The sequence below is a fragment of the Rhea americana genome, unplaced genomic scaffold (genome assembly GCF_003343005.1).
Source record: "Rhea americana isolate MKP2758 unplaced genomic scaffold, rheAme1 scaffold_104, whole genome shotgun sequence".
Lineage (NCBI taxonomy): Eukaryota > Metazoa > Chordata > Aves > Rheiformes > Rheidae > Rhea > Rhea americana.
The window spans coordinates 1,884,316-1,910,490 of record NW_028185084.1 but is presented as its reverse complement, the minus strand read 5'-3'; the positions used below and the strand labels follow the sequence as shown (position 1 = coordinate 1,910,490).

General features: G+C 41.1%; 1 protein-coding gene across 1 annotated transcript in view; it reads right to left on the bottom strand.

Moving 5' to 3' along the window:
• The window catches only part of SORCS3 (sortilin related VPS10 domain containing receptor 3), a 304,653-nt gene that overhangs the window by 10,463 nt on the left and 268,015 nt on the right, over positions 1–26,175 (bottom strand). Inside the window, exons 18-23 of the mRNA XM_085308282.1 lie at positions 20,703–20,816; positions 19,067–19,238; positions 12,218–12,404; positions 8,639–8,772; positions 4,608–4,731; positions 1,058–1,170 (exon numbers count right to left, since the gene is read on the bottom strand). Of these exons, the coding sequence (XP_085164408.1) occupies positions 1,058–1,170; positions 4,608–4,731; positions 8,639–8,772; positions 12,218–12,404; positions 19,067–19,238; positions 20,703–20,816 (844 nt within the window). The remainder of the gene's footprint in view (positions 1–1,057; positions 1,171–4,607; positions 4,732–8,638; positions 8,773–12,217; positions 12,405–19,066; positions 19,239–20,702; positions 20,817–26,175) is intronic.

Here is a 26,175-nt window from a genome sequence, read left to right as displayed (position 1 = left end):
TGCACAAGCAAATACTTCAATGTGATTTCTGTTGTTGTCTGTAACTATTCATAGTTACAACATCATTTTTTCTGCAAACTTGACTCTCAATACAGTAAAAGGGAAGAATAATTTTAAACAAAAGAACTAGGTGTTTCTCAAGATGGAAAAATAATCAAGGAAACTCTCATAAATGCAAATTTTGAGTGGCCTGCAGATAGGAAAAGCTGACCTGGAACATACTTTCCCTGTAAAAATAATCAGCTTCCATTTCTAAGAACAGCTGTGGCTGAAACAAAAACACAAGATGCTTTTTTGGGCAGAAAATAAAAACACAAAAGCTTACTTAAATCTATCTTCTGATTTCACACAAAACCAAAGTCACTGGCTATTTGATAACATAAATTATTCTATTCCTTTTCCTGCAAGAATGTGAGTACTAGTTTACATATTCTAATTAATCCCAAAGGAAGACTCAGCATCTTCAACCCAAAAGTTTCTCTTTGCCTGAATTTTAAAAGGTAAGTTTGTTTTCCCTCTCAGTCCTCATTTTTTGCCCCAGCTGGACAGCAAGCAGAGCTTTGTAATATTTACTAGTTGCTACACTTAGCTCCATTAGAAGTCTGAATATCAGGAATATCTAAAATGATCTTTCTTAAACATCCAACATGCTACAGTGTCTACCTTCTGGGACGGGACAGATAAGCTCTTGAAAAAACACACAGTAACACTATGCAAAGGTTTTGAGTAGAAAACAGTGAATTCTGTACTATCCATCTGGCAAAATAAGAGTAATAGTGGTGCTATTGTAATCTAGAATATGTAAAGTCCTCAGGGATACTAAAGGCTCAAAAATGTCACAGAAACATTAATAACAGTAATTATAATATTTTCACAAAATTCCTAATATAATTTGTCTCTATAAAAAGATCCAGCACATTAAGAAGCAGTCAATTTAAAATGATAGCTTCATTACTGCTGTTCTTTCCCATTCTTCTAGGCTAGCATGCTAAAAAAGTCTGCATGTTTTAACAGCCTAGTCAATGTTTGCACAGAAGAAGGGGAAACAGATGCTCACCTGTGTTAGAGCTCTTTTGATGACTTTGCCAATGTCTTGTCTCCATTCAGGGATGTCAGGGTTGTGGTAGTCCAAGTTAGGAGAAAATGACAGGAGTTGAGATTGGAAATACTCTGGAGCAGAAAAACAGTATCAATGAGAAGATGCAAAGAGCAGTACTCAGGGAACAGCCAAAGCTTGTGGAAGTCAAAAGAAAGACCATAAGTAAAGAATCTTAAAATTCTTCAGAGAGGAAAGGATGAAGGAAGAAAAAGGGTAGGCTAAGATTAAGTAGGATAGAAAGCTTGCAAGGGAAGAACGTCCTTATAAAGAACATTTTGCCCTAATGCCAACTTGTGGCTTTTCTCAGAAGAAATGGAAGAATGAGTGAGGGAGGTGAGAGGATGCTTTCCCCTTGTGATGCCTCTCAGCTTTGTAATTTTGCCACCAAACTGCATCAGATTCTGCTTACAAAGAAGCTGACCAGTAAATAAGGTGGCATCTGGCTGAAATTTGGGAGGTTTGTGCAATTGCATGTATTGTGCTTTGCAAAGCAAACACTTACTGTAAGTAACACGTTTTCAAAAGGAGGCATTATCTGTTTGCTCTCCTGGAGGGAAGCCATGAGTGGGTAATACCTCAACAAATCAGATCCCAACAGTGCTAATGGCAGGCTAATCAAGTAACGGCTATTCATGAAACACACTGAAATTACTTCCTAATTGACAGAGTGCAGGGAGGAAGAAAAAGTTCCTAGATTAACTTCAAATACAGAATAATTTAAAAAACTTTTCCAACTCAAATTCTCACCTCTAATGTCACCAGAATCATTTCATTGCTGGCATAAGAGCCTTTCCCTAGAAAAAAACTTGCACCTTCCTTTAGATGCTATCTCCAGTCTGCCATCTTAGCATCAGTTTTCACCTAAGCTTGCTTGGTTTCCTCCTTGTTTTGTTCCTCTCTTGCCTGGCTATTCTCTAGTGATCATTCCAGAGTCTGCTGGGACCTCTTGATCTTTGATGCTGGGAACTGAAGTTTGCTTTGTTACAGCTATAACACATTTGCCAGTCATCAGATTTTCATCACCACAAGGTACTATCTTGAACAAAATGGTTATCTCCATTTACTAGGAGTACCTCCATATGTACTTCCTGTAGCATGTTATTCTTTAGAGTAAGACTAGCCAAATAGATGATGCCTTTATGATTTTGAATGCCTCTCAGGTCATTAGAACAACCTTAACCTTGCCTGCTGTCTGTGCTCTGACTTGTGTCTAGGAAGTGATGCCACAGAGTTATGCCAAAATCAGCACGCAGCCCACAGCTGAAGAACAGACTGGCCAGCCCTGCATTACAGAAGGGGGACTTGAAACACGCATCTACTGCTGCACAGAAGTTAACATGCAGTGGACCCACTAGTTATGCTGCAAAGCTTTCTTTGACAATAGGAGACTCTTGGGGAATTTATGCAGGTTCTACTCTTCAGACGTGCTCAACACCAGAGCTCAAGCCCAGAACCCTTATGACAAATGTGCATGATGGACTTAGGCCGGAAGGATTACTGGAGGCACGGATCCAAAACAGGAATCCCATAAGGTTCTCATGGTAGAAGACTCTCCTTTTTGTTTATGGAGATGTGCCATGCCTCACCTTGAAGCACCTGATCTCTACAGACACTTCAGATAAGTAACATTAATCATTTGTAAGAAGGAACTGGTTTTAGATCAAATTATACTAGCAAAAGTATAAATGAGGGAATCCACAGAATAGCAGGGAAGTACCAGCACAGCATTTCTCTTGCGTATTTTGCAAGATTTGTTCTTTCTTTTTATATGATGCAATATATTTTTAAATAAAACAAGCATAAAACAGAGTAGGGAAGCCCTCTAAACTTCTGAAGGCTTAACCCAGAGTCTGGCACACAAAGCTTTTGACCCCTCATTACTATGACCAATTTATTTTTTGAATAATTCTCTGCAGTTAATCACAAACTGAGAAAACCCTGCATAAATCCCCATTCTCACTGCTACCATAGCAGAGCCATATCTTCCTGCTTAGAATTCTCATAATTTAGCATAGGATTGGTAACAAAAAATAACTAGAGCACACATTTAGGGTGTTTCTTGTTTAAGCACTCAGACTTGAAATGATCACCAGATTTGGGGACTAGAACAACATTCTCCTTAGACTAGGTCAATCTCTGGTGTGGTACAGCTAAGATTATTTGGACATTTCATCTGGATGAATTCCTGTCTGTGACAGAGCCCTTAAGCTTYGGATCTTTTGCACAGCAAGGCAAAATTCCTTGCAGGATGTTTGAAAGTAGAGTGAAGAATGCTCTGTGGGACCTACTGGGACCTTTACTTCACAACTAAAAGGTACAGAACAAAATCACCTAAGGGCCCCTTCTCGGCCTCTGCTCTGATAAGTTTAATTCAGGTTTGTTCCAGAAATCAGCAGAAAGCTGCGAYAGTTTCCTAGAACTAAACACTGCATTTTGCAATGCCTAAAATGATCAAGTAGAGAGTTACTTACATTTGCTAATAGTAAGTTTGGGTATTACTAAATCATATTAACAGATTATTAAGCCCCATTGCATTTCACAGCTAGGCAATCAATAAATAGTTATTTAGCTGCTTGTTAACCGTGAACATAGAGCTTTCCAGTCACCAGTGGGGCATTTATTTATCTTTTAATTATAGAAACAAGACACATAGCTCAATCTCATAGTGGAACCTCAATTATTTGAAGCCCATATCTCTCAATAAACTTGCCATTCAAAGAAAAGCTCACCCTGGAATGCTGCATGCCAACAACTGGATAAGAAAAGTGAAGAATAGCACAGGTGGGATAATTATTCCCTGGAGAAATCTTCAAAGACTTGGCCAGAACTGCTGAGAGAGCCATTCCACTCAGCCTTTATCAAGTCCCAAACTGGAATAGCTCTTTGATCAGCCAAAGGGTGCTTTTCAGAGCCCATGATTTGTGGATATGCTAAGAACATACCAAAAGCCACCTACAAGAAAGTCCACACTCAGACCTCCAGCTGTGGCAAGGAAGACAGGGAGAGGTACCAGCAACAGAGCCATTCCGCCCCCTCCACCCATTTCCCAGACCTCTCCATACCTTTATTGTTTATACAACCACTATAAAGACAGGAATGCTGGCTGTATTCAGGGCACCTTACCAATGCACCATGCCTGCTTCTTTCCAGAGCTAGGTAGCGGAGGGAAGGCATTGTGGCTACAGCTCCAAGTGTTTTATTTTGGAAGTTTCCAGTCAGGGTATGCAAGCAGGAAACCAATGGACAAAGAAGGAGATACCAGCCATTTCACTACAATGCTGAGCTGACAGATTTAGCTAGTTGCCCCATCCAATTCACTCCTGCATCACCTGCATTTGGTGATCATCACAAAGCTTATCTACATGGTTTATGGTTAATAAATATTTGCCTTCAGCGGTTCCTCCAGGCACTAGGGAGTAGAGAGAGAGTTCATTTTGGTTCAGCAGCAACTGCCTGTGTTTCACCTCTATACATCCCCTGAGTTCTGATTACAAAAGGCTAAGGGTACCATGCACTGCGATCTCCTTGGTGTCTTGRATCAGGGTGTTGCCTGCAGCAACCTGCACCGTGACAGTGTTCATCCCCTCCATGGTGAAGGTATATGAGATGCTGCTCTCCAAGCTGATGAGAGGCTACAAGAAGTAAACACAGATGATATCAAAATCAGCATGATATTAACTCAGCATCACAGCAACAGGCAGCTGGCTGATCTACCAGGCCACAATAGCCTTTCTCCTCTAACAGAGCAAGTGCTGCAGATGCAGTGCTCTATACATACACACACATAAACTCACACAGTTGCTATACAAGCTGTACAATACACACAGTCCAGCTCAGACCAGGGTTTGGGTATAAACCTTTGCAGATTCTTCTTCAAACATTTTATGTTGTTTAGATTCAGGACCGGCCATCGCTTTTATGATGCAAATCCATCTATCCATCTCAGAGCAACTCTGCTCAGGACAGAGAAAGGGCACCCTGCATTGCCCTGTCCATGTTCTGAGCCTCTAGGATGGATAAGCTAGCTGCAGCCATAAGCTGGCAGGCTATGTTAACAAGGCTGAAAGCATGGCATAATAGCTAGGGAGAGTGATATCTGAATGTGTTTGGATGGCTTCCAGAGTAAAGTTGACCAGCSTTTGGCCAGTTCAGAGCCCTAGCAGAACAGACTGACTTTATCTGCACCCTTTCAAACAAAAATGTCCTTAATAGCACTASAGCTCTCCTCTTCAAACAGGAAACTCTCATAGTGATACCTATATAAAGGAGAAGAGTACCACGTTTGAGGAGATTTGTGTATTGAAAATCAACAGCTCCAGTCCTAGCAGTGCTACTGATCTGATTGCTAGTCTACAGACAGGTCTCTGTGTTTGGATTAAGCCATTAAAATAGAAATAGTGATATTAGTCTCCATTGCAAAAACACATACAGGACTTAGAGCATGGATAAAACCATTGTAGCATTCACTGCCAATTTGTTTCCAGAGAAATAAAAACACTAAACATTAACCTCCCAGCTTCCACACTTCATCCTGTCAAGCTGCATTTCACAACAGTGGCAATCCATGCCATTTTCATGGCATTTTCAAGTCAAAGCTTCCACTGGCACAGCACAGGCTGGCAAACAGATTTTCCCCCTGCAGAATATAACTTACTTTGACTCCTCATCATTGATCTGAAAAAGCAACGAAAAAAAATTCAACTACAGGCGACTTGCAGACCAAGTGAGCAAGCACAYCTGCTCATGCAAGCACCTGGAGTGCTAGCTGACATATACGTAGACACATACACATCCTGGACAAGCAGAATGGGCCTGTATCAAACTGCAGTGATATTAGCTGTCTTTCTGGGGGGTTACAGGTTGTGATCTCATGCAAAGGCAGGTAAGAGGAGTCAATGTGGCCTTTGAAATTGCTGGTTTTCCTTTTTGTATGTCTGTGGGATGGACATTCCATTATCATGGCTGATTTCACCTCCATCATGGAGCTTTAACATTCAGCCAACTCTTTAATTTTAATTCAAGCATCAAGACCTGGAAACTAACTCTAAATTAAATCAGGCAGTTTAAGGTTCATTTGCTCAAACCTATTAGACAGCTGGACACATTTATTAGACTGGACCTGTGTTAATCCAAGCAAATTGGCCTTTGGGTACACTGCGAAATTAGCACAGTAGAAATTCAGTACGACGGTTCCAGCAGGAGGGGGAAGGCAGTAGAAGAGCCTTAGTCAGGTCATTTGAATGTAAGACAACATTCATCTGTGCAGCAGCACAGAGAGTACCTTAGCAAGACTGCAAAGTGACACAAGACACATGTGGTTCTGTCTGGGATGCCTACAGGCTGAAGAGGAAAAGAAACTGCACTTCTTCAGTATGCAATCCGAATATATCACCTAACAATGCCAGGTATTCATTATGGACAATCCTACACACCACATCACATAATTCATGTACAGATCACAGTGTCTGCATCTTCCACCTGCACTAAGAGCACCACAGAGTGCCTGTGAGCAGGCACAGACAGGGATCTGAGATATACATTAAATATTCCAGAACGAGATTTGATGTGATGCAAACTGGTGCCCGGGGAAAAAATAAAATAAATAAAATAAAAGCAGATGCTGCTGTTGCCATATTTATATCCTTTGCCATACTTCTGTCAAATGCTAAGGGGCACAGCTGAAGCACACTTCATGAAGTGGCTGCAGAGAACACTGTAAAGAATGAAAAATGCTCTGGATCCTTGATTCGGCCACAGGTAAAAGGCACAATCTTTACCAATCYATACCTCAGTGTATTTCAGCAACAAGTAAAATCACTCCTAGATATTACTAGAGTCAGCTACTACATGTAAAGCTATTTCCAAACCATCCATCCCAAACACATCCAAATCTGCCTGTACTCTGCTGCTGACAGGTCTGAAATTTGAGTTAATGTATATGAAAGATAATAGATCATATTGACAAGCCAGATCCAAGCACCACGAGAACTGGGTAGAAATCTTCAGCAAGTAGCACAGGTTTGCTCTGCCTTTTTCTAATTTACTTTCTATTTTAAAAAGTCTTTTTTTTTCAGGCCCTATTCACAACCAACTTCTATGTTAAGAACAAAAGCACTGGCAGGAACACTCTAACACCTGGATACACTAGAGGGTTTAAGCAGATGATCAAGTTACCACTGCCTAAATTGTGATAAATAAAGATAAAACTAAAGAAAGATATACTTTAATGGCTGTCCACACGTGAGCACAGAGCCCAAAGTCACTGAGCTGTAATGTGTTTTTGCATGCTCCTCTTTCACTGCAGGATAAGCAATTTGGAATTACTTTTTACTTGTCATGAACTAAATGTGTATATATATATATGTGTGTGTGTGGTTGCCACAGCTCAACTAAGTAACAGTAACTTGCTAACTTATATTAACTGGTTTTTGTTTCTGAGCTCTTTTGGTGGCTCAATTATTCCTCCTCTAAAACAGATGATTCTTACAGTGAGCTTCCTAACTTGATGCAAAATCCCAGTAGGCAAAGCACTTACTGKTTTTTTTTTTCTGTTATTGTTGGTAGTCAGGGTAAGAGGCTACAACTTAAGCAACTTTGCCAAACAGAAAATAAAATACCTGTATCTCTGCTATTTTTTATTTCAGTTTCCATATTTTCATGTAAAAATCCTCATTTTTTCAACTGTGATCTCACTTCAGTGCCCACCTTCAATTGCAGTTCAATAATGTAGACAATAATGTGATCTAAACTGCTTTTTCAAATAAGAGCAGGTGCTAAATTGTAAAATTATCAGTTCACAACTGCAGTAACAGAATATAGTACCTGTGCATCAGCTCTCACACTCCTAAACCAGCATTAGCTGTAACTAATAAGCAACTCTTTGCTTTCTCCATTTGAATTCCATTTTATAGTTTTGCTTATTTTAACTATTGATAAAAAGGCTCTTTATAATACATTTTTGCCAGTCCCTTGGAAACTCAGTACAAAGAAGTCTCACATATATCTCTAATACATATATCTAAGGCTGTGAACAATGGTCATGGACAGGCACGAACAATTCACYGAGAGTCTAGCTTGAAATTCTAGATACAACTGGTTATTTGAACACCAACAGCTTTAAAGTATTGTGTTGGAATCCAGCATTATATACTACATACTGGTACATAATGGAAAGGCCTATGGTTATTGGAACACCAGCAGTTTTTAAACACTGTATTGAAAGCCACTATTATCCCATATATAGCAATATATAATTTAGTTAAATTGCAAGTGAATTTTAGTAATAACAGTGGTCTTCAAAGCTYGGTAGGGCTGACAACAACCAAATGTAAAAAAGTAATGACTCCTAAGAACAACAACATGAGATAGGAAGAAACAAAATCAAAAAGGTCAGATAATGACAACCTTTTTTAGATAAAGAAARAAAAAACAAACACAGAATACAAAACAAGCAAAGGCAGGTTTTCGTTATGGCTCAGAGAGTTCCCTGACTGGTGCAACAAGACTAGGAAGTAAAGGTAAACCAGAGGGTGGTTCTACCTTGCTGCTGTTACCAAACCACCAGAAGTAGGTAAGAGTGCCCGCCTGGCTGGGCCAAACCACCGCAGTAATATTGACATCCTTATTCCTGATGGCAACAAAGGGGACACTCAGATGGACGTGCTCCACTGGACCTGTGGGAAGAGGCAGTTCATTATTAGAGGCTTTGAGTTAAAGCCTCTCTGTTCTGTGGTGAACAGTAAGAATCTTTCCTTTAAATCAAATGCTTTATGCCAGCATTGAGACTCTATTATAGAAATGCAAAAGAATCTCAGTCAATAAGCAAGAGAGAAAGATAACAGATTAATAAACAAGATTGTGCATTTTTTATCACTCTTAAGTCTAAGGGAGACAGGAGCACATTTTCCACAGTGCTGATCTCAGACAAGGTCAGTAGTGGGTTGAGAAGACAGGGAGAATTTTTAAAGGCAGTTTGAGGGCTATGAATGGGCTACGCACTGGATAGGGCAAACTCTTCTCAAGGGCTTGAAGGATAGGAGACAAGAGAGCATTTGCTTGAAAATATATCCACTGAGCACCAAAACTGTGGGCAAATTTTAGCCAAGGTGGCTAAAATCTGATGATATGTGAAGCATTCATGGTTTGATTAAATATGCACTGACATTTCCTCTTCAGGAGGTCTTCAGAGCAAAGATTCTTGACATTGGGCAAAATACGTTCCCTTGGTATCTTTCTGCATTCGGTCAGATCTTGAGAATTCTTTGTGTGTGGCAGGGGGATCAGTTATCTTTGCCTTTTTTTTTTTTTTTTTTTCCTATGAAACAATATTGTAGTCCATTGTAGCTTGCATAAGCAAAAAGGGAAGAACTACAGGAAGATGTATGTAATGGCATGCCAAAGCTTTTAACATAGAGGTAGTGACAGAGTTGTTTCATAAAGACCTAAAAAAMCAACAAGAAAAAGTATCAATGTAAAATTACATCTGATAGAACAAAATGCCCAGAACTAGTCCAGTGCATTAAGTCCAGTTCAGAATTAAGAAGCCAGTTCCTCTCCAGAGAAAAACAGATGGAGAAAATACTGATATATTTTAATTTAAAGCTTTTCCTTCCATCTGCATTTCTTTCCTCCTCCTCTTTTTTTTTTTTATTTTTGCTAGTACTAAATTTTAGCTGGTACCTGCCACACATCAGACAAACTATGTTGCTGATCCCTTCTGGTTGGTACATTTAAAAGCACAGCAAACTGATAGACTTGCACAGTGAGAAGGAAAGGATGATATAAGAAAGAAGGAAGATTTTTCAGAGAAGACACTAATTTAGGGGATCACAAGATTCGCTGATTTAAACTCAGATGATATTCTTATGTTACCTCTCAGCTCTTCAAGTATGAAATGGGATCATTAGTCACTCCTCCACCTACTTGGATGACAGGATCTTTGGAAAGCAAGAGATCAGAACATACAGCTCCTAACACAATGCGACCCTGTTCTTGGTTCTGGCCCCTTGAAACCGATTCTTTTTCATTCTGCCTTTCAAAAGGGGTCTCTACCAGCAAGCAACTCCTGAAATTTGCCTGTGACAACACTCTAGGTTCCCAAGAATAGACAAGTTCCCACAAAATTTTCTGACGGTGCAGATAAGAGAAAAAATATTAATATTTTCATCTCACTTAACTGAGAGGATGAACAGCTCAACAGCAGATTCCAGAAGAGTAAAAAAGCTTACTGACCACTGCTACAGCTTCAGGGGAGGGGACAATTCTTGCTTGAATCCAAAGAACTTATTTCTCCTTTCTTTCAGTATAATCTTGCAGCACCAGACAGGTGCTATAATAAGGGTGATTTAAATAGCAGTAGAAACAATATGACTTTACTAATACAAAATATACAGTAATCATACCCAGCCTCCTACAACTTATTTAAACTGCCTCCTTATATGAAAGGTATCGAATCCACTTTTGGCTGGATATCCCACCTTGCTAAGAAGAGGCAGTTACGTGATGAAGGAGAGGCTGAATTCCCTGTCAGATATGAAGAGAAGTGTTTGTTTCAGACTACAAGGAGGTGCAGGAGGCCTATGCTGTACATCACCTGATGAGGAAGAAATTGTGGTGCAGATCAGAAATACAAGGAGAAGTCACAGGTAGTAACTGATCTTTTTTGTACACCAGGGTGATACTTCCACGAGATGGAGGGGAGCTCTGTCATGTAGAATTGGCAGACCATCACACTGTCCCTGGCACTCCAGATTGGGTGTCCAGAATTTGGTTCACCATGAGGTATTCTGTCTGTACATTTAACCTCCAAGGTCAAATCTTCTGTATTGACCAGCAGATTCAAACATAATAAAAGCCTAGCAYTGACATATGTTTTAATTCTCATTGTTTGTGTGAATGTAAATGCCAGGAAAATATTTCTCTTGATATAGTAAAGCTGGGCACCCTGAGAAAGCTATAAAGGTCAAAGGAGAGAATTGAGAGGCTGAGGCAGAAGTGAGCAGAGTGACACAAGAAGGCCAAGCCTCTTTGCATTCTGCTCCAAAATCCTCACTGTGAAACAGCTGTTCCTAAGAGAAATTTAGATAATCCATATGAAGCTGGTTGTTATTACCAGGTAAGCACTACTTTCGTCAGCTAATGGCCCAAGGTGAAAGCAAAAACAGTTAATGCTCTAATAACAGGTTGTTAAATGCAGTCATGATTGACTTTGAAGGAATTACAAGCATGGTAAAGGCTTCAGGGAACATTTATTCCTTCACACAGGGAGCTTGAAATTAGAAAGAAAAATGATCTTGTGTTTTGGAAATTTCTGACTTCCCTCCTTCCCGTGGAAAAGATCAAGAAAAAKGCAGACAGGAGAGAAGGTATACTAGCAGGCTAAGGGGAAAGACAGGCATGGCCTCTGAACACTGTTGGGAGTACAACTTAAGAGTGCATCCAAACACAGATGGAGCCCAGAAGACCTAGTAATCTGAAAACAGAAAAAAAATCCAGGATCGTCCAGATCTTATCTTAAAATATRTGCTGTTTCCTGTGGCTTTAAGAAAGTCCCTTGAGGGCTCTATATTTGAATCTGCTCATGTGCCAAGTGGAGGGAAATTGCATTCACCTACCAAAYGGAGAGGAAAGTCAGGGGTGCATGTCAAATACATTAGTTCTCAGCACATTCATATCCCAGGAACCATGCTCATTGTAATGTTTTTGTCACATGTAATCAGCACTGAAATCACCCCAAATTCTGAATCAGTGGCTCAAAACCTGGAATATTAGTTGAAACTTCTTTGTTATTAGTACTACATTGAAAACACACATTTGGACTTTGTTTTTTATGTTATTTGGTCTCTGACCCTTTTAGGAAAGCTTAAGAAACATTTTCAAGTTTTTCTCTGTAGCTGTGAAGGCTGTAAACATACCAGCATAAAAAGATGTTTTCTCCTCAAGACATTCAATAAAATTTAGCTTGTAAGACAGAGGAATGCCTAAAAGTCCAAGCCTGTGGAAGAGTGTGAGTTGTATATATAGGTGAGGTTGCATGAACTCCTAGACTTCACTGAATTTGCCAGGATTTTCAGTAGGGTCAGGATTCCACCACAGAGTCTAGCAGCTGGAAGTACTTACAGACCACATGCAGGAAGAGAACAGCAGTGTCAGAGCCCAGGCTGTTTTCCGCGTATGCAGTCACCTGAAAAATTCCAGCACTCTTATAAATGTGCCGAATGCCATCCTCAACAGGACTGAAATTAGCATAGGATACCGCAATGCCATCTCCAAAATCAAGCTGAATGTTTGTCCTCTGGAGATCGCCCTGCAACAGAGAAGGCTGGATTAGGAAACTTGGCTGGTAAGAATAATTTATATTACCCTTCATTCCACTGCTCTGCTCTATTTCATTAGCACGGACACAAACTCAGAGGTTTACCATAAAAAGTCTAGCTTTGTTCTAACAGGCCCAGACTCAAATCAACACCAGGTAATTATATACCAGTAATGCTTAGAACAGTTGAAAACTTATAGCTGTAAGGAGATGCTATTCCCCCATCTTGGGTTCAGTGATTTTGATAGGAGAGAGTGCCATGGATATACCAAGAGGAATACATTTGAATCATCTGGTGCAATACATGGTTTGTGGTTAAGTGTCAGTGAAGTGGCCAGGTCTTTCCACAGCCCATTACTGAATAGGTGATGTCCATCAAAGGCAGCWGAGATGGGAGGCACTGTATTCATGGCAGGCTAGATGTCTACTTGAGATCAATTCCCAGATGCATATGGGATCATTAGGGATCCTGGAGACGGAACAGTTGTGGACATGGCCCTCCAAGATGTTTCAAAGAAACAATACCCAGTTATTGAGACGCTGTAAGTCTAGCTAGTTTTCCAGGCTTCCTGAATAGATGGTGGAAAGAGATAGAGACCTGCACAGACCAATACATCCAATACTAAAACAAGTGTCTGAGACAGGTGACATGAATTATCCTCTGCAGCTGTCTCTCCCCCTACTCTGATGATAGAGAGAATCTAGATGACTAGTTTCAGCCAGATATGTAACTTTTGGATGGCTAYGTTTATGTGGGTTGAGTCCCACATCGACGACTGACAGCTTTCATCTAATGCCAGTCAAGACAGAGACAGAGGCTGGTGATACACAGGAGAATGGAATAGATGACAAGAAAGTCTCTTTTAGGATTACTTTCAATGACAGCTATTAAATGAAGAAGGGAACAACAGACAAGAGATTCCAGAATTGTAGGTATTGTCTAGAGGCAGCAACTGCACTGTTTTAATTTAAATCATGCTTTAAACCACTGTAGTTGAACAGGAGGAGTGTCTGTTATTTCAGTTCCTGGGAGCCTTATTTTATACTTATCCCCAGCTGACTAAACTGACTAGCTGATTAAAAGTAACACAAAATAAGGCTAATTTAAACAGAACTAAAGCCCACTGCAATGATTTCACTAAACTGAATTAAAACTACAAATCAGATTAAATCTCTTTAGCTTTCTGCGTACACACAAGCTGTATTGGCCYGTTCTTTTCCTTTCACCAGAAGGAWTCCACTGTACTCAGTATGAGTGGAGCAGGTACCACCACATTTTGGGGATGCTCCCAGCCCAAAACAGAAACCAATCCCTGGCTGTACTGAGAGTGAGATTCCAGAGTAAAAATAACCTCTGCCCCTAACTGTAACTGCTACTTTTTCTTTTTATATAGAAAATGATGCAATAGTTCAGGTCCACCTCATAAACACCATTTGCTGTGAGTGCACAGAGTCAGAAWGAAAGGTAATATGTGTTTTCAGTATTAAGGGAGGAAAACAACCATGTAGCACACAGCCAGTTCTAATTTCCAGCTGTCTCACAACCACCTCAAATCCTGCAGGCTTCTACCTTCAGTGAGTTCACTGCAAAAGACCACTGAACTCACGGAATTCACTAAAGCCTCTTGGYCAGTTATTACATAAAATAAAGCATAGCTTCCTAGAAGAACTGTACAGATTAGACAAAGTGAAAAGACTGTTGGAGGACAATCATATATGACAATCCCAAAACATTTTAGGGATGACAGAACCAGCTTCCTCCCTTAGCAGTGGTTCCCAGATTTACCTGTGTGGTTAAACACTTGTTGATTTGCAGCCTAAATTCTGACTGTGAACACCACCTCATAAATGATTTTTTTTGTATGATCTGAACACATTCATACGTAGCATGAACCCATTTCATATCATGACTTGTCATCATCCCAAGACAGTCAAGAAAAAGGCAGAATATTGGCTGGATCATAGCAAAAAAGGTCGTTGAATCAAGATTAAATAGCTCACAGGCTGTTCTAACACAAATGACCAGCAACTAAGACCAAAGGTGCCATTACATGACAAASGCTCTGGCAGAGACAGAGACATCCATGAGAGGCAGGGGTCCCACTGTTATCTCTCTCTCCTCTCCCTCCCACAGGAGCCAGGGAAGTTCTGCTATTTGACTTTATTAGGGTTCCATTTTCACCTCTGTCCTATTGGGACATGAAAAATAAATACAGCAGAAACCAAGAACAAAAAAAGAAAAAAAGAAAAAAAAAGCTAAAACCCATATGTAATACTGAGTAGTCAATAAGATCCTTCTGACAGAGTTTTGACTCACTCTACAAAATTCTCTAGTAGGTACAAAATTACACTCTTGGGATACTCAGTTATCTGAAGGAAAGGTTCCTACAGCTTGTTAAATTCTTCAGAACTACTTCTCAAGGGAATATATTAAGACCACAAGCTCATCTCCTGTAGAAAACACTGAACAGAAGGTAAAAATTTGATTTGCACTGGATTCATCATTGGTGACCTTGGATTGAAATATCTTGCACCCACCAAGGCAGCTCCCCTCTCATGCCTTACAATTTTCTTTTCTATTTCCTCCTTGCTTCCCCAACCTGATTCTATTTGAAATGAGGTTTGCAGCAGAGAACCAGGAATAGACTTCTCATGGCTAAGCAGTAACAGATGATTTTTCCACTTAGTTATAAAAGCTGTGTTTTCAATGTAAAGCCAGGACACTACACAAATCCTCTTTTTTCTCTCCTTTCCCTAACTCTCTATCCAGGAAATAAAATGTTAAAAGAAGTGTGCTAGCCCCATATTGGTGTCAGATATTCTGGGGTTTATGAATATAAATTAAAATAGAAATGAAGTGGAGGAATTTCAAATGGATAAAAATCATTGCTCTCCATATATATTCAAGAGTGCATTTTATTGCTTTAATTTTATTTTATTTCCTGTAAACTACCAAAAGAGAACGAACTAAGGCCTTCACAAAGTTTGGAGCGCTGCGTATTGAATTCAGTGGGCAGGCAAGGGGTAGAGAAATGGGTGAAGAAGAGTACTGCCATGTAAGATCCCTTCAAAGCTGCCTCCCTATCAAGACTAGCCTCAGAAAGTTTTCCTATCTGGAGGACACACTARCAAAGCGACAGGAACTGTAGAGATAGCGGAGTGATTGAAAATTTGGCCATCTGAATTTAAGAACCAAGCCCGCACTGATTTCAGTAGGGTTAATATTTAACATTTCATCCAGAGTGTGTCTGTGCGTGTATGCATGTGTGTGCACGCACGCACAATGTATTTAGTCATACAGCCTCAAATAATCCACACAAAGACGGACGCAGTGGATGGAACTCTTCGTGCAGAGAAGTGAACAACCAAGGATCAGAAACAAAGCAACTGCTGACAGAGAAGAGGTTCTGGAGTGAACTTTTCTTCCCATCACATTCAGAGTCACACAACCACATTGCTGCTGAATTAAAAGTGTTTCTTTAACAGAGCTGTCAAAATGTTTACATAAAAATGCATGGATGTAGCTATCTCTCTTTTTTTATAAACATGGTTTTACAACCTACTAATAGATTTGAAGAGCTCTAATACTTGCTTGGGCTTGTTCTTTGAATAGTCCCTGCTTGTCTTCTTAGCTCACTTGCAGTTACCACCCTGTTATTGACCTTTATCATCACCGTGCAATTACTGAAAGAGGGATGCTGTGAGAGAGTATAAACAGAAGACAAGGGGACAGAACAGTTCAGTATCTGGTGCTGCCATGTGAGCAATCATTTAGGCCTGAGGGGATTTTATGCAGCCATCAGAGGGCAGCTGGAGCTGAGAAGGAATGGTCAGGTGCAGAAAGATTCACAGGTCTGGTTAAGAACACAACTCCATCCTACAACATTTTAGGCAATCTATTATTTCTCTGTGTTTAAGCCCAAATTGAGACTAAAAAAAAAAAAAAAAGGTTCTTATTTCTTCATGTTTCCTTATATACAAATACACAGTCTAAATCAAACTCCAGCTTCATATTTCTAAAAACATAGCAAATTCATCATCAGTCACTCTGTATTTCTCTGCCCACTAGCATGTATTCCGAATTATCACTGTGGACAATGCTACTAAACCTAAACTTSTAAATCCTGAGAAAATCAGTTTTCTGTGAACTATGAAATGTTCATTTACCACTGCACAGCATAAAGTCCAGCCACTTGTATCGATATATTGAGGTGTATTATTTAGAAGGTGAGAAGTAAACAACTGCTAATCACAAAGCTACTGATCAGGATTAGAATCTGGAGTAGCAGAAAGGCTGAATAGAGACTTCAGATTTACCCATTAGAGGGCTAGTCAGACTACAGTTTGGCTCAGAAGGCAAGTACAGACATATGTGCAATAAAAAGCACCACGAAAGAGACTGAGCAGAGAAAGCGGTGGGAGGCAGGAATGAATCTGCGTGACAGCAGGGTATGTAATTATTAAGGCTCCTTGGAAAATGATTTTCTCCACCTATCAGAAAACATTTTGATGAAAATTAATTTGTTTTCCTGATATTGCCTTCAAACGTTCATAAGTTCACACTGAAAGAATGAATATTTTTACCTCCAATCTCACTGTTCTTTTTCCCCCCCCTCTTAAAATGGCTTTTCTTTTAAGAAACAAACTCAGCACAGAATTCTCTGTGGAATATGCTGTTTACCTATAAAGACATGTACTTGAAATCCTTTTCCTTCAGAAAAAAATTGTTTCAATGAAATGGTTTTCTAACTATCCTTATTTTTGGACATAAGACACAGGGCCAAAGATCCTCATCTATTTATTCATCTGCCTCTTCAATCTCTGAAGTCTTGTAAAGGCTTGTAAAGACTCTACTCTTCAGCTACCTTGACTGCTAATTTATTCCCCATCTGTTTATCATTCTTTATATGCAGCAGTTCCACTTGAGTTCCCTAATAAATTACTACCAGATTCCTAATTTTTAGATTATGTCTGTTCTTTTCTGAACTCCCACTCGCTAGCATCTACACAAATCGTCTTATCATGTCAAGTTTGCAGAATATAAAAGAATCAGCCAGGTAGACAGGAAATCCCCTTTGTATAAAAGCAGACCATGTATGAACCTCTGAGGAAGTATGTAAAGAGGCCCAGTCAAATTAGAGTGGTCCTGATAAAGCACTTAGTTTCTGTAGAAGATTTTAAATTAATGGAAGTGTGTGTGTTAAAAAAAGAAAAGAAAGCAATAAGGTATCATTAGAAAAACTTTTCTGAGGCAGTATGCTCAGACTTACACCAGTATTCTTGCAAGTCCAAGTTGCCAATAGAGGCTACACTGGGAYTGGGAGGGGAAGGGACACTATACTTGCACTGTTTCTAATATAATTTCCCTAGAGATCCACTACTGGTTCCTGTCAGAAGCAGGATACTGAAKAAGCAGGCCTCGAGTCTGTCCTGATATTGTCGTCCCTATGTTCGTGGCCATGGCCTGTCTGGCTGTGTCCCAAAACAAAGTACATAGGACACAGTGGATGACAAAATGCACTTGTGGTTCTCCAGTACCAGCTCACTCCCTAGCTACCTCTCCTGAAACATTCAAAGGTGCTTGAAGTAAGGTTGTGAACTGGCCCTTCTGTTTAATCACAGAACAAATGTAACACAAGCCATGGTGGGAAAATCACTGCCTTTTCTGCTCTGAACTTGAGCCTTCCCTAAYTGCTTTCTATGACCAGTCAGCAGCCCATATGTCTGCACTGGAAAAGCCAGTAGGGGAATGTRGTAGCTGCAAATAGAGCATGGATTTTTGTAGTGTGGTCACATGGGCCTCTGGGCACCAAATCACWGACCAGCAGAGGCAAAAAGTCATTTTAGAACCCTTCCTGTCAGCCCAAAGACATACAAAGTGCCTTAGCTCTCCAGCCCACCACTTGGCCACAGACCTTGGTGGCACAGGCTGCACTATATATACGTCATTACAGTCACTGGAGACTTAGATGGCCAAGGAGAGAGAGACCTGACTTAGGAGAGACTACCAAAAGAGCCTCAATATTTTGATGCTTCAGTCACTACCATGTCCTGGTATCATTTATCCTAATGTTAGCTACAGAGGGAATCCAGCAATATTATGAATAAAATGGATTCCGACTGGGGAATTCTGAGGAGCACTGGGAGAGCCCAATTCCTACTGTAAAGAAACAACATTTGAACCTTTCTCACTGCTCCCCATGAGTCTGAAAACGCTCTTCAACCATCATAAACTTTCCCAACAAGGTTTCAGCTAAGACARTGCTGAAGCTTTGCACTCCATAAACTGAGAAATATTAAGCACAGAGATACCATCTCTGCTTCAGAAGCTCCAGGAGCTACAGCTTGCTGGAGGTGGAAAGAGCCCAATGGCGGAACATATTCTTGCCCAGCTCTTCTATTCTTCTTCAGCATCAGCTTTCTCATGACAGACAAGATAACCAGCGAGATACACCTTTGGTCTGACTCAATATGATTGTTCATAAATTCTGTGTACAGCCTATTGTCCTGAATCCTACTTCTAAGTCTCAGAAGTGCTTAGCATTTTGTGATCACCACCCAACCACTATTTTCCTGTCTTTGGTCTGACAGCTAAAAGGAAAAGGGTGCCAGTTCTGCCATGCTGCAAATCTTCTCTGAGCCCAGTGACACACCTCTTCCATGAGGATGATGAAGGTGGCATTGTGCCCCTGCTCCRTAACCAATTTTCCATCACTGGTGAGGATGTGCAGTCCCCGAGGTGCTTTTCCAGGGCATTTCTCCACCTTGGCCATGTACTTCTCTCGCAAGCCATCTGTGCAATTGTTAGATACAATCCTTCGGTACCTGGGAAGTGGTAACAAAAAGAGGACTCAGGAAGGAGGCGGAAAAGTTTCTTTGTTTTGTTTTTCCACATTAATGTATGCCTTTTTTTCACAGACTAGTTACCTGCATGATTCCCTCACTGAATCAAAGAAATCTAATGCTTTACGAAACCAGAGAAAAACCACACAAATYGCAATCCAATATTCTTCAGAAACTTTCAGTGGCACCACTGAGAACAGACACACATTGTGGAGGTGAATTACTCTGGGGTGCTAAAAGCCAGAGGGCTCCCCTGAGCTCCTACCACCTGCAGGATTGCCCCTTGCATCCCAGCTTTTTATCATGCTTTTTATTACATTGTGTCTGCTCCTATTCTGATAGAAAGTACTTGGAATGATCTGTCAAGGGCTTTGTCCAGTTCAGTATTAAAATGATTCAAGGAATGGGTTTTTCACTTGGCTCCACTTGGAAGCAAAGAAATTAGCTAATTTGCAAGATACTTAGCAATTCACAGTGTTGTTTAGGGGGATCASTGCCTTCTAGTAATTTCTCATTTGATCCAGAACCCAACTATTTTCTTTTTGCTCTCTGTCCAGAAGGCTATAGGCAGCCATACTGGCCAGGGCTGCTACAATCACACCCCACATCCATAGCAATCTTTCAGCTGAAGGGGTGTCTCTGAGGTAAAGTGACTCTAGACTCACAGCACCCCCACTTTCTTCAGCCACCTTCATCAGCCAGCCACAAATAACCCTGCCATAACAAACCAGCATGCAGAACCCATGACTCGGATGCAGCCCTACAAAGGCTTTAGAGCACACAGCATCAGGGAAGGACTATGACAGTTCAATAGCAGCATGTGCAACCAATACTTCAGAGGAACCTCATCGTAATGGAACAGCATTTGCAGAACAATATTACCAGAAAAAAAAACTACACTTGGCATCTGTTCTGGATGAAACCATGAGAAACTAGCACATGTAGCTTCTCTGAAAACTCAAGACGTTGTATACACAAAGTGAAAATGGCAGGGGAAAAATATTTTTATGAGGATAAAATTTGCACATTTAAGCCTCCCTAAAACCTGTTATAAGTAAGAGTTGTAAGACAAAAAAAGGTTCCATGAAAAATGATGCAAAATACCTCGAGGCTGTCCTTTTAAATGTTCAGACATCRCTCAGATAGACCTTCTTGATTCGTGTTTTAATTTTGCAGCAAAGGGGAGCTCCCAGTCTGGGCTCCAGGGATCATWCATCACTTGATAGCAATACAATATCTACCTGTCACTTATGCTAATGTGCTTCTCCCCCGTCTCTGAAGAATGAGGCAATATTCCATTCAGATGCTGCTGCAAATATTATCTCACAAATAAGACTGGAAAACAGTTAGGTGGGATGCAGAGAACAAGGACCATTTAGGTTTTCTTGTCTACTACTTGTCTGCTACAAGATCACCAAAAATAAAGAGATGGCTAAGCTCACTTACCCAGTACTGTTCAAGTAGCTTTGACCAATGCTGCAATCCTTGGACAGGATGGATGGGTTAAACCAGAAGGCTGCGACACACTGGTTGTTGCTGTGCCTTTCATAGCCATAGTCACTATGGAGACAAGAGATAATAAGTGCATCCTGGTACCCATTGAAGGGTAACGTACAGTTAATGCAGAGTTTTAGGTGACGTTTTTGTGCCACAATGTGTTTGTTTGCTCGTGGTGCTCTGCTACATGATGTGACATAATTGATCTGGGCCATCCAGAGATGAAATGCCTGATTAGTTTGAGGGACAGGAACACTTTCTTAGAAGATAAGTGAGACCTGACAACACCAAGAYCACCAACCTTGCAAAGTACCGGGAGACTTTTGTTTCATTTGGTAACAAAATAGAGGCAGCAGTTCAAAAAGAAAACTATACTCCGCTAATTTTTATCCTATTAATCCACAATAATTTCATTTCTTGTTCTCTAGGTTTGGTTGCTTTTTGCAGTCTTTGTTTTCAGAACACACCAGACTAATTAGAATCATAGAATSAGTAAGGTTGGAAGGGACCTCTGGAGATCATCTAGTCCAACCTCCCTGCTCAGCAGGGTCACCTGGAGCATGTTAGACAGGGTTGCATCCAGGCAGGCCTTGAAGATCTCCAGAGAAGGAGACGCCACAACCTCTCCGGGCAACCTGTGCCAGTGCTCCSTCACTCTCMCAGGGAAGAAATTCCCCCTCACRGTCAGGCGGAMCTTCCTGYGCTTCACTTTCTGCCCATTGCCTCTTGTCCTGTCACACAGGGCAACTGAAMAGAGTTTGTCCCCGTCCCTTTGACACCCTCCCTTCAGGTACTTACACACATCGATAAGATCCCGCCTTAGTCTTCTCTTCCCCAGGCTGAAGAGGCCCAGCTCTCACAGCCGTTCCTTCTAGGGCAGATGCTCCAGCCCTCTGATCAYCTTTGTAGCCCTACGCTGGACTCTCTCCMGTAGCTCCAYGTCTCTCTTGTACTGGGGAGCCCAGAAMTGGACRCAGCACTCGAGATGAGGCCTCCCCAGGGCTGAGTAGAGGGGCAGGATCACCTCTCTCRACCTGCTGGCAACACTCTTCCCAAGGCACCCAAGGATACCACTGGCCTTCTTGGCCGCAAGGGCACATTGCTGGCTCATGGTCAACTTGTCATCCACCAGCACTCCCAGATCTTTCTCTGCAGAGCTGCTCTCCAGAASGTCAGCCCACAGCTTGTACTGGTGCCTAGGGTTATTTCTCCCTAGGTGCAGGACTCTGCACTTGCCCTTCATGAGGCTCCTCTCCACCCAACTCTCCAGCCTGTCCAGGTTTCTCTGAACAGCAGCACAGCCCTCGGCTGTRTCAGCCACTCCTCTCAGCTTGGCAAACTTGCTGAGGAGGCACTCTGTCCCCTCATCCAGGTCATTGATGAAAAAGTTGAACAGCATGGGACCCAGTACTGAGCCCTTGGGAACACCACTAGCCACAGGCCTCCAACTGGACTCCACGCCACTGATGACGACCCTCTGATCTCTGCCTTTCAGCCAGCTCTCAATTCACCTCACTGTCCACTCGTCTAACCCACACTTCCTGAGCTTATCCTGGAGGATGTTACGGGAGACAGTGTCAAAAGCCTTGCTGAAGTCAAGGTACACAACGTCCACTGCTCTGCCCTCATCTACCCAGCCAGTCATTCCATCCTAGAAGGCTATCAGATTGGTTAAGCAGGATTTCCCCTTGGTGAATCCATGCTGACTACTCCTGATCACCTTCTTTTCCTCCATATGTTTGGAGATGGCATCCAGAATGATGATTCTTGGAATGATAATTCCAAGATGAGACTTCTTCCCAAGAAAGTAGTTAGGAATGTAAAACACTAGGAGCACTTCTTAACAACTAGTCAAGGTATATATACATTAATGGCTACCCTTTTTTGACTGAGCTATAAGTGGCCAGTGATAAAAAAAATACAGCTGATGCTTTTCCAACAGTAAGCTAAAACAACATAGCCAGCTTGATAGCCTAAGTACCACATGATACTGAGTCATGTGGGTTAGGTAATCTAGAGTACTGATGTCTTGTGGGACCACCAAGGAGTGGAAACACACACAACTCCTCTTTTTTATATATATAGTTGCCCTTACATGTCAATACAATGACGAAGCAATAGGATTAATCCAAAGCTTTCCGTAAGTTTGAATAAACTCTGAATCAGGTACTTATGCATATCCTTTATTGGCAGGCTACATTCAAGGGAGGAATAAAAAGAGATCCTGGATTTTTGCCTAAACCAAGCTAACAAATGCCAACATATGGAACCTCTGTGGAAACACAGACATCACAGAAGCCACTGCATTGAAAGTTATTTGTGCCCTTTAAGGTACTCTAAGTTTTATCTTTCACCCCTTCAGAGTCTGAATTGCCGGCAGAAGTCTCAAGAAAGAGCTTTGGTAAGACAAAATTGTGCTGTGTCCCCAGTGACTGAGGCTGCTACTGTTACTTTTTTGGAGGGCAAAAATCCTGCTACTTTTAAAGGTTCAGAGATTCCCTAATGCTCTTTCTCTCAATATTCATTTAATCATTCTCAGTGGGTCCAACCTGCACAGTCAAACATGCCTAGCAGTGACTTGGTAATTAAAAATATTCAGGAGGAGCTGTACTTTGCCCCAAAGAAGAAAAGAATTGCATAAATATTTAATAAAATTAAAGATAACATTGCTGTATGCCCTCAAGGTTCTGTGCTTGTTCATTAACTTCTGGTAAATGTATATTAAAACCTCGCATGCTGCCCACCTTCTTTCTCGTAAGCCTCAGGGTTTGCATAAGTTAAGGAAATAATCAAGTCCAGTTGCTGTGCTGTCTTTCTAAGGAAAGCTATCTTGACAAAGTAAATAAAGAAGCAGGAGGAGGGAAAAGAAAGATCAGTGAGCATTTCAATAACACTTCTGAATTCCTTCTGCCATTCCCTCTGTCAGAAAAAGACCAGAGTTTGCTTTATGAAATGACTGTAAGGGTTGGCACGGGTCACCCCTCCTCTCGACTTTTGGGTCCTGGATCATTCAGGCCAGCTTTATATCTAAGAACAAGGAACAGGTACCACTGGACTATGAGAAAGGCAGATGGGGGCAAAAGATTCTGGGACCAAACTGGACAGAGCACAGTCCTCAGCTTGCACCGGAGGGCTCCTACGGTCATTTGTCTGCCTGCCCAGCTCTTGAACGGCAGGCATGATTGAAGCTACTAATATGGGATGCTCAATAACCAGAACAAGCCCCTGAACCTGCTTGTTGGAAGTCTAGCGACAGTCTTTGGGGACATGCTGGCCATTGTACTTAGCCACTAGCCATGAAGCAAGCCATGAAGTTGGTTTCATCCAAGTATGCTAAAGGCAGGAAGGGCTCTGCTTGGCCCAGAAGATGCCCTAAGTCATGCATCTCTATTTACAGAACTGCAGTTGCCACTCCTCCTCCTTTCTCTGGCTCTCCACTGGACCCACTCAGCTCACACATAAGAGATAAGTCAGTAAAAATTTCCAAGAACAAGTGGCAATTATGTGAACCCATCTTGAAATGGTTGAGTGGTCAACTTTGCATTTCAAAAGGACCAAGTGAAAGGGTAGGAGCTGCCTCTCYAACTGTCCATACCTACAATGGAGATATATATCCATGAGCTCCTGGTCTAGATCATTGTTCTAGTTAGTGGACAGAAAAGGTGCTTGTTAGCACCACCCCTCCTCATGCAGACACACAAAAGGGGGCAGATGAATTGTGTCCCAGAAAAACCTGTATCTTGCCAATGACTAAAGAACTGTCTCACACTTTAGTCATCAGAAATCAGAGCAGGTAAGTGTACCCTCCATCCTTTAAAATCAGCTTATTCCAACGTAACTCAAGGTTGGCACCCCATTTTCAGATTTACTAGGGGTTTCTTCAAACTGTTACTGCCCCACAACTTCATCAAGTCAGCCCTGCAAACTAGCATCAAAATTCATTCTTAAATTGTAGCTAGTTCTTTCTGGTCCTCCATCATTAGCCATAACAATTTCGCAATTGGAACCCAGTTAACAATTCTGTTGGCAGTGCAGAGTCTGAAACAAAACCCAGTTTGCTGTCCTGTAATTGTATTTCCTTTCAAGGGCTAAAAGCAATATTCTCTCATTTTAGTTGGAAAGTTAAGCAAAAATGATACTCAGTGTTTGCAAGGAACAGGTCAATTGATTGTAAAGGCACATTTTGATACAGTCACTTTTCAAGGCAGAACTGTACTGAAGGCTAATTTAGCTACTGCAGTTTTCCACTTAAGGCTTAAAAGAGGCAACAGTCTGGGCTGTGAAATGAGAAAGCTGGTGAGGTAGAAAGTGGCAAAGAAAACAGCACATTCAAAAGCATCTCTGGAAATCTGGAAATCGGTACTTGGTTCAGCTCAGAGGCATGCCAATGCTAAGGGCAGATACTGCAAGGCAGGAAAGTTTGTTCATCCTGCAAGTCCCCAAAATAAGAACAACGAGGACAGATCTCATGAGTCAAGCTAAAGAGTCTCAGATGTAATTTTGGCATTAGGAACAAATTGAACATCCATCCAGATAAGATGAAAATCTGCTCTATATCCCTGAATCTCTCTTAAAGTCAAACTGCTTCAATATTCAAAAAAACACTTTGGTCTATTTATTCATTTCTTTTTGCAGTAGCCCAGTGTATCCATGGTTTGAAAGGAATTGTGCATCTCAGCTGGCCCGGGTGCAAATAAGTGTGGCGATCTCATGCCTCACACCACTTTAGGAAAGAATCATGTGTAAGTGAAGCTTTATGAAATCACACTCATATGGCTGATGATCCTGATAAGCTACTAGAAAAACAAAAATATTTTATAGTCTGATCTGTTCTTGGGGTATTTTCAACCATATTTAAATGACATCCTGACCATTCTAGTTCAAATATCACAATTACTGCAGTCTTAATTCTTTCATGTGTTGACTATCACAGGTCCACGGTAGCAATTCATTCTGCAGAGACCGTGGACAGTTCATGGAGTTCCTAGAATTCCTGCCTCTGAGTGTAAGAGCAGTACCTAACAGTGGTTCACTATTTCTCTCTCTCTCTTTTTTTTTAAGCTACTTCCCAAAGCAAYCTTAAAACAGTTTGGAAACTATAGCCTCATTAAGCTAGAAACATCAATATTTAAGGAAAACAAGTGGCTACATCACASAAAGGTGGGCTGCACAGTCACGTCACAGAAACAGTTTCAGTGCATTTTGCAATAAAGCAGTGCTAAAAAGCAACAAATGGTTCCCAGGAATTCGAATAAATTATAGAAAGAAAAAAGTGCATGTTTTGCTGGCTTGCTCCCTAGGTACTCAATGACCTTGGAAGTAAAGAAAGAGATTCTCTTTTCCTTTTGTAAGGCAGGACCAAAGATAAGGGCCTTGGTTGTCATTCTTCTAAAATGACAGACAAAAAAAAAAAAAAAAAAAA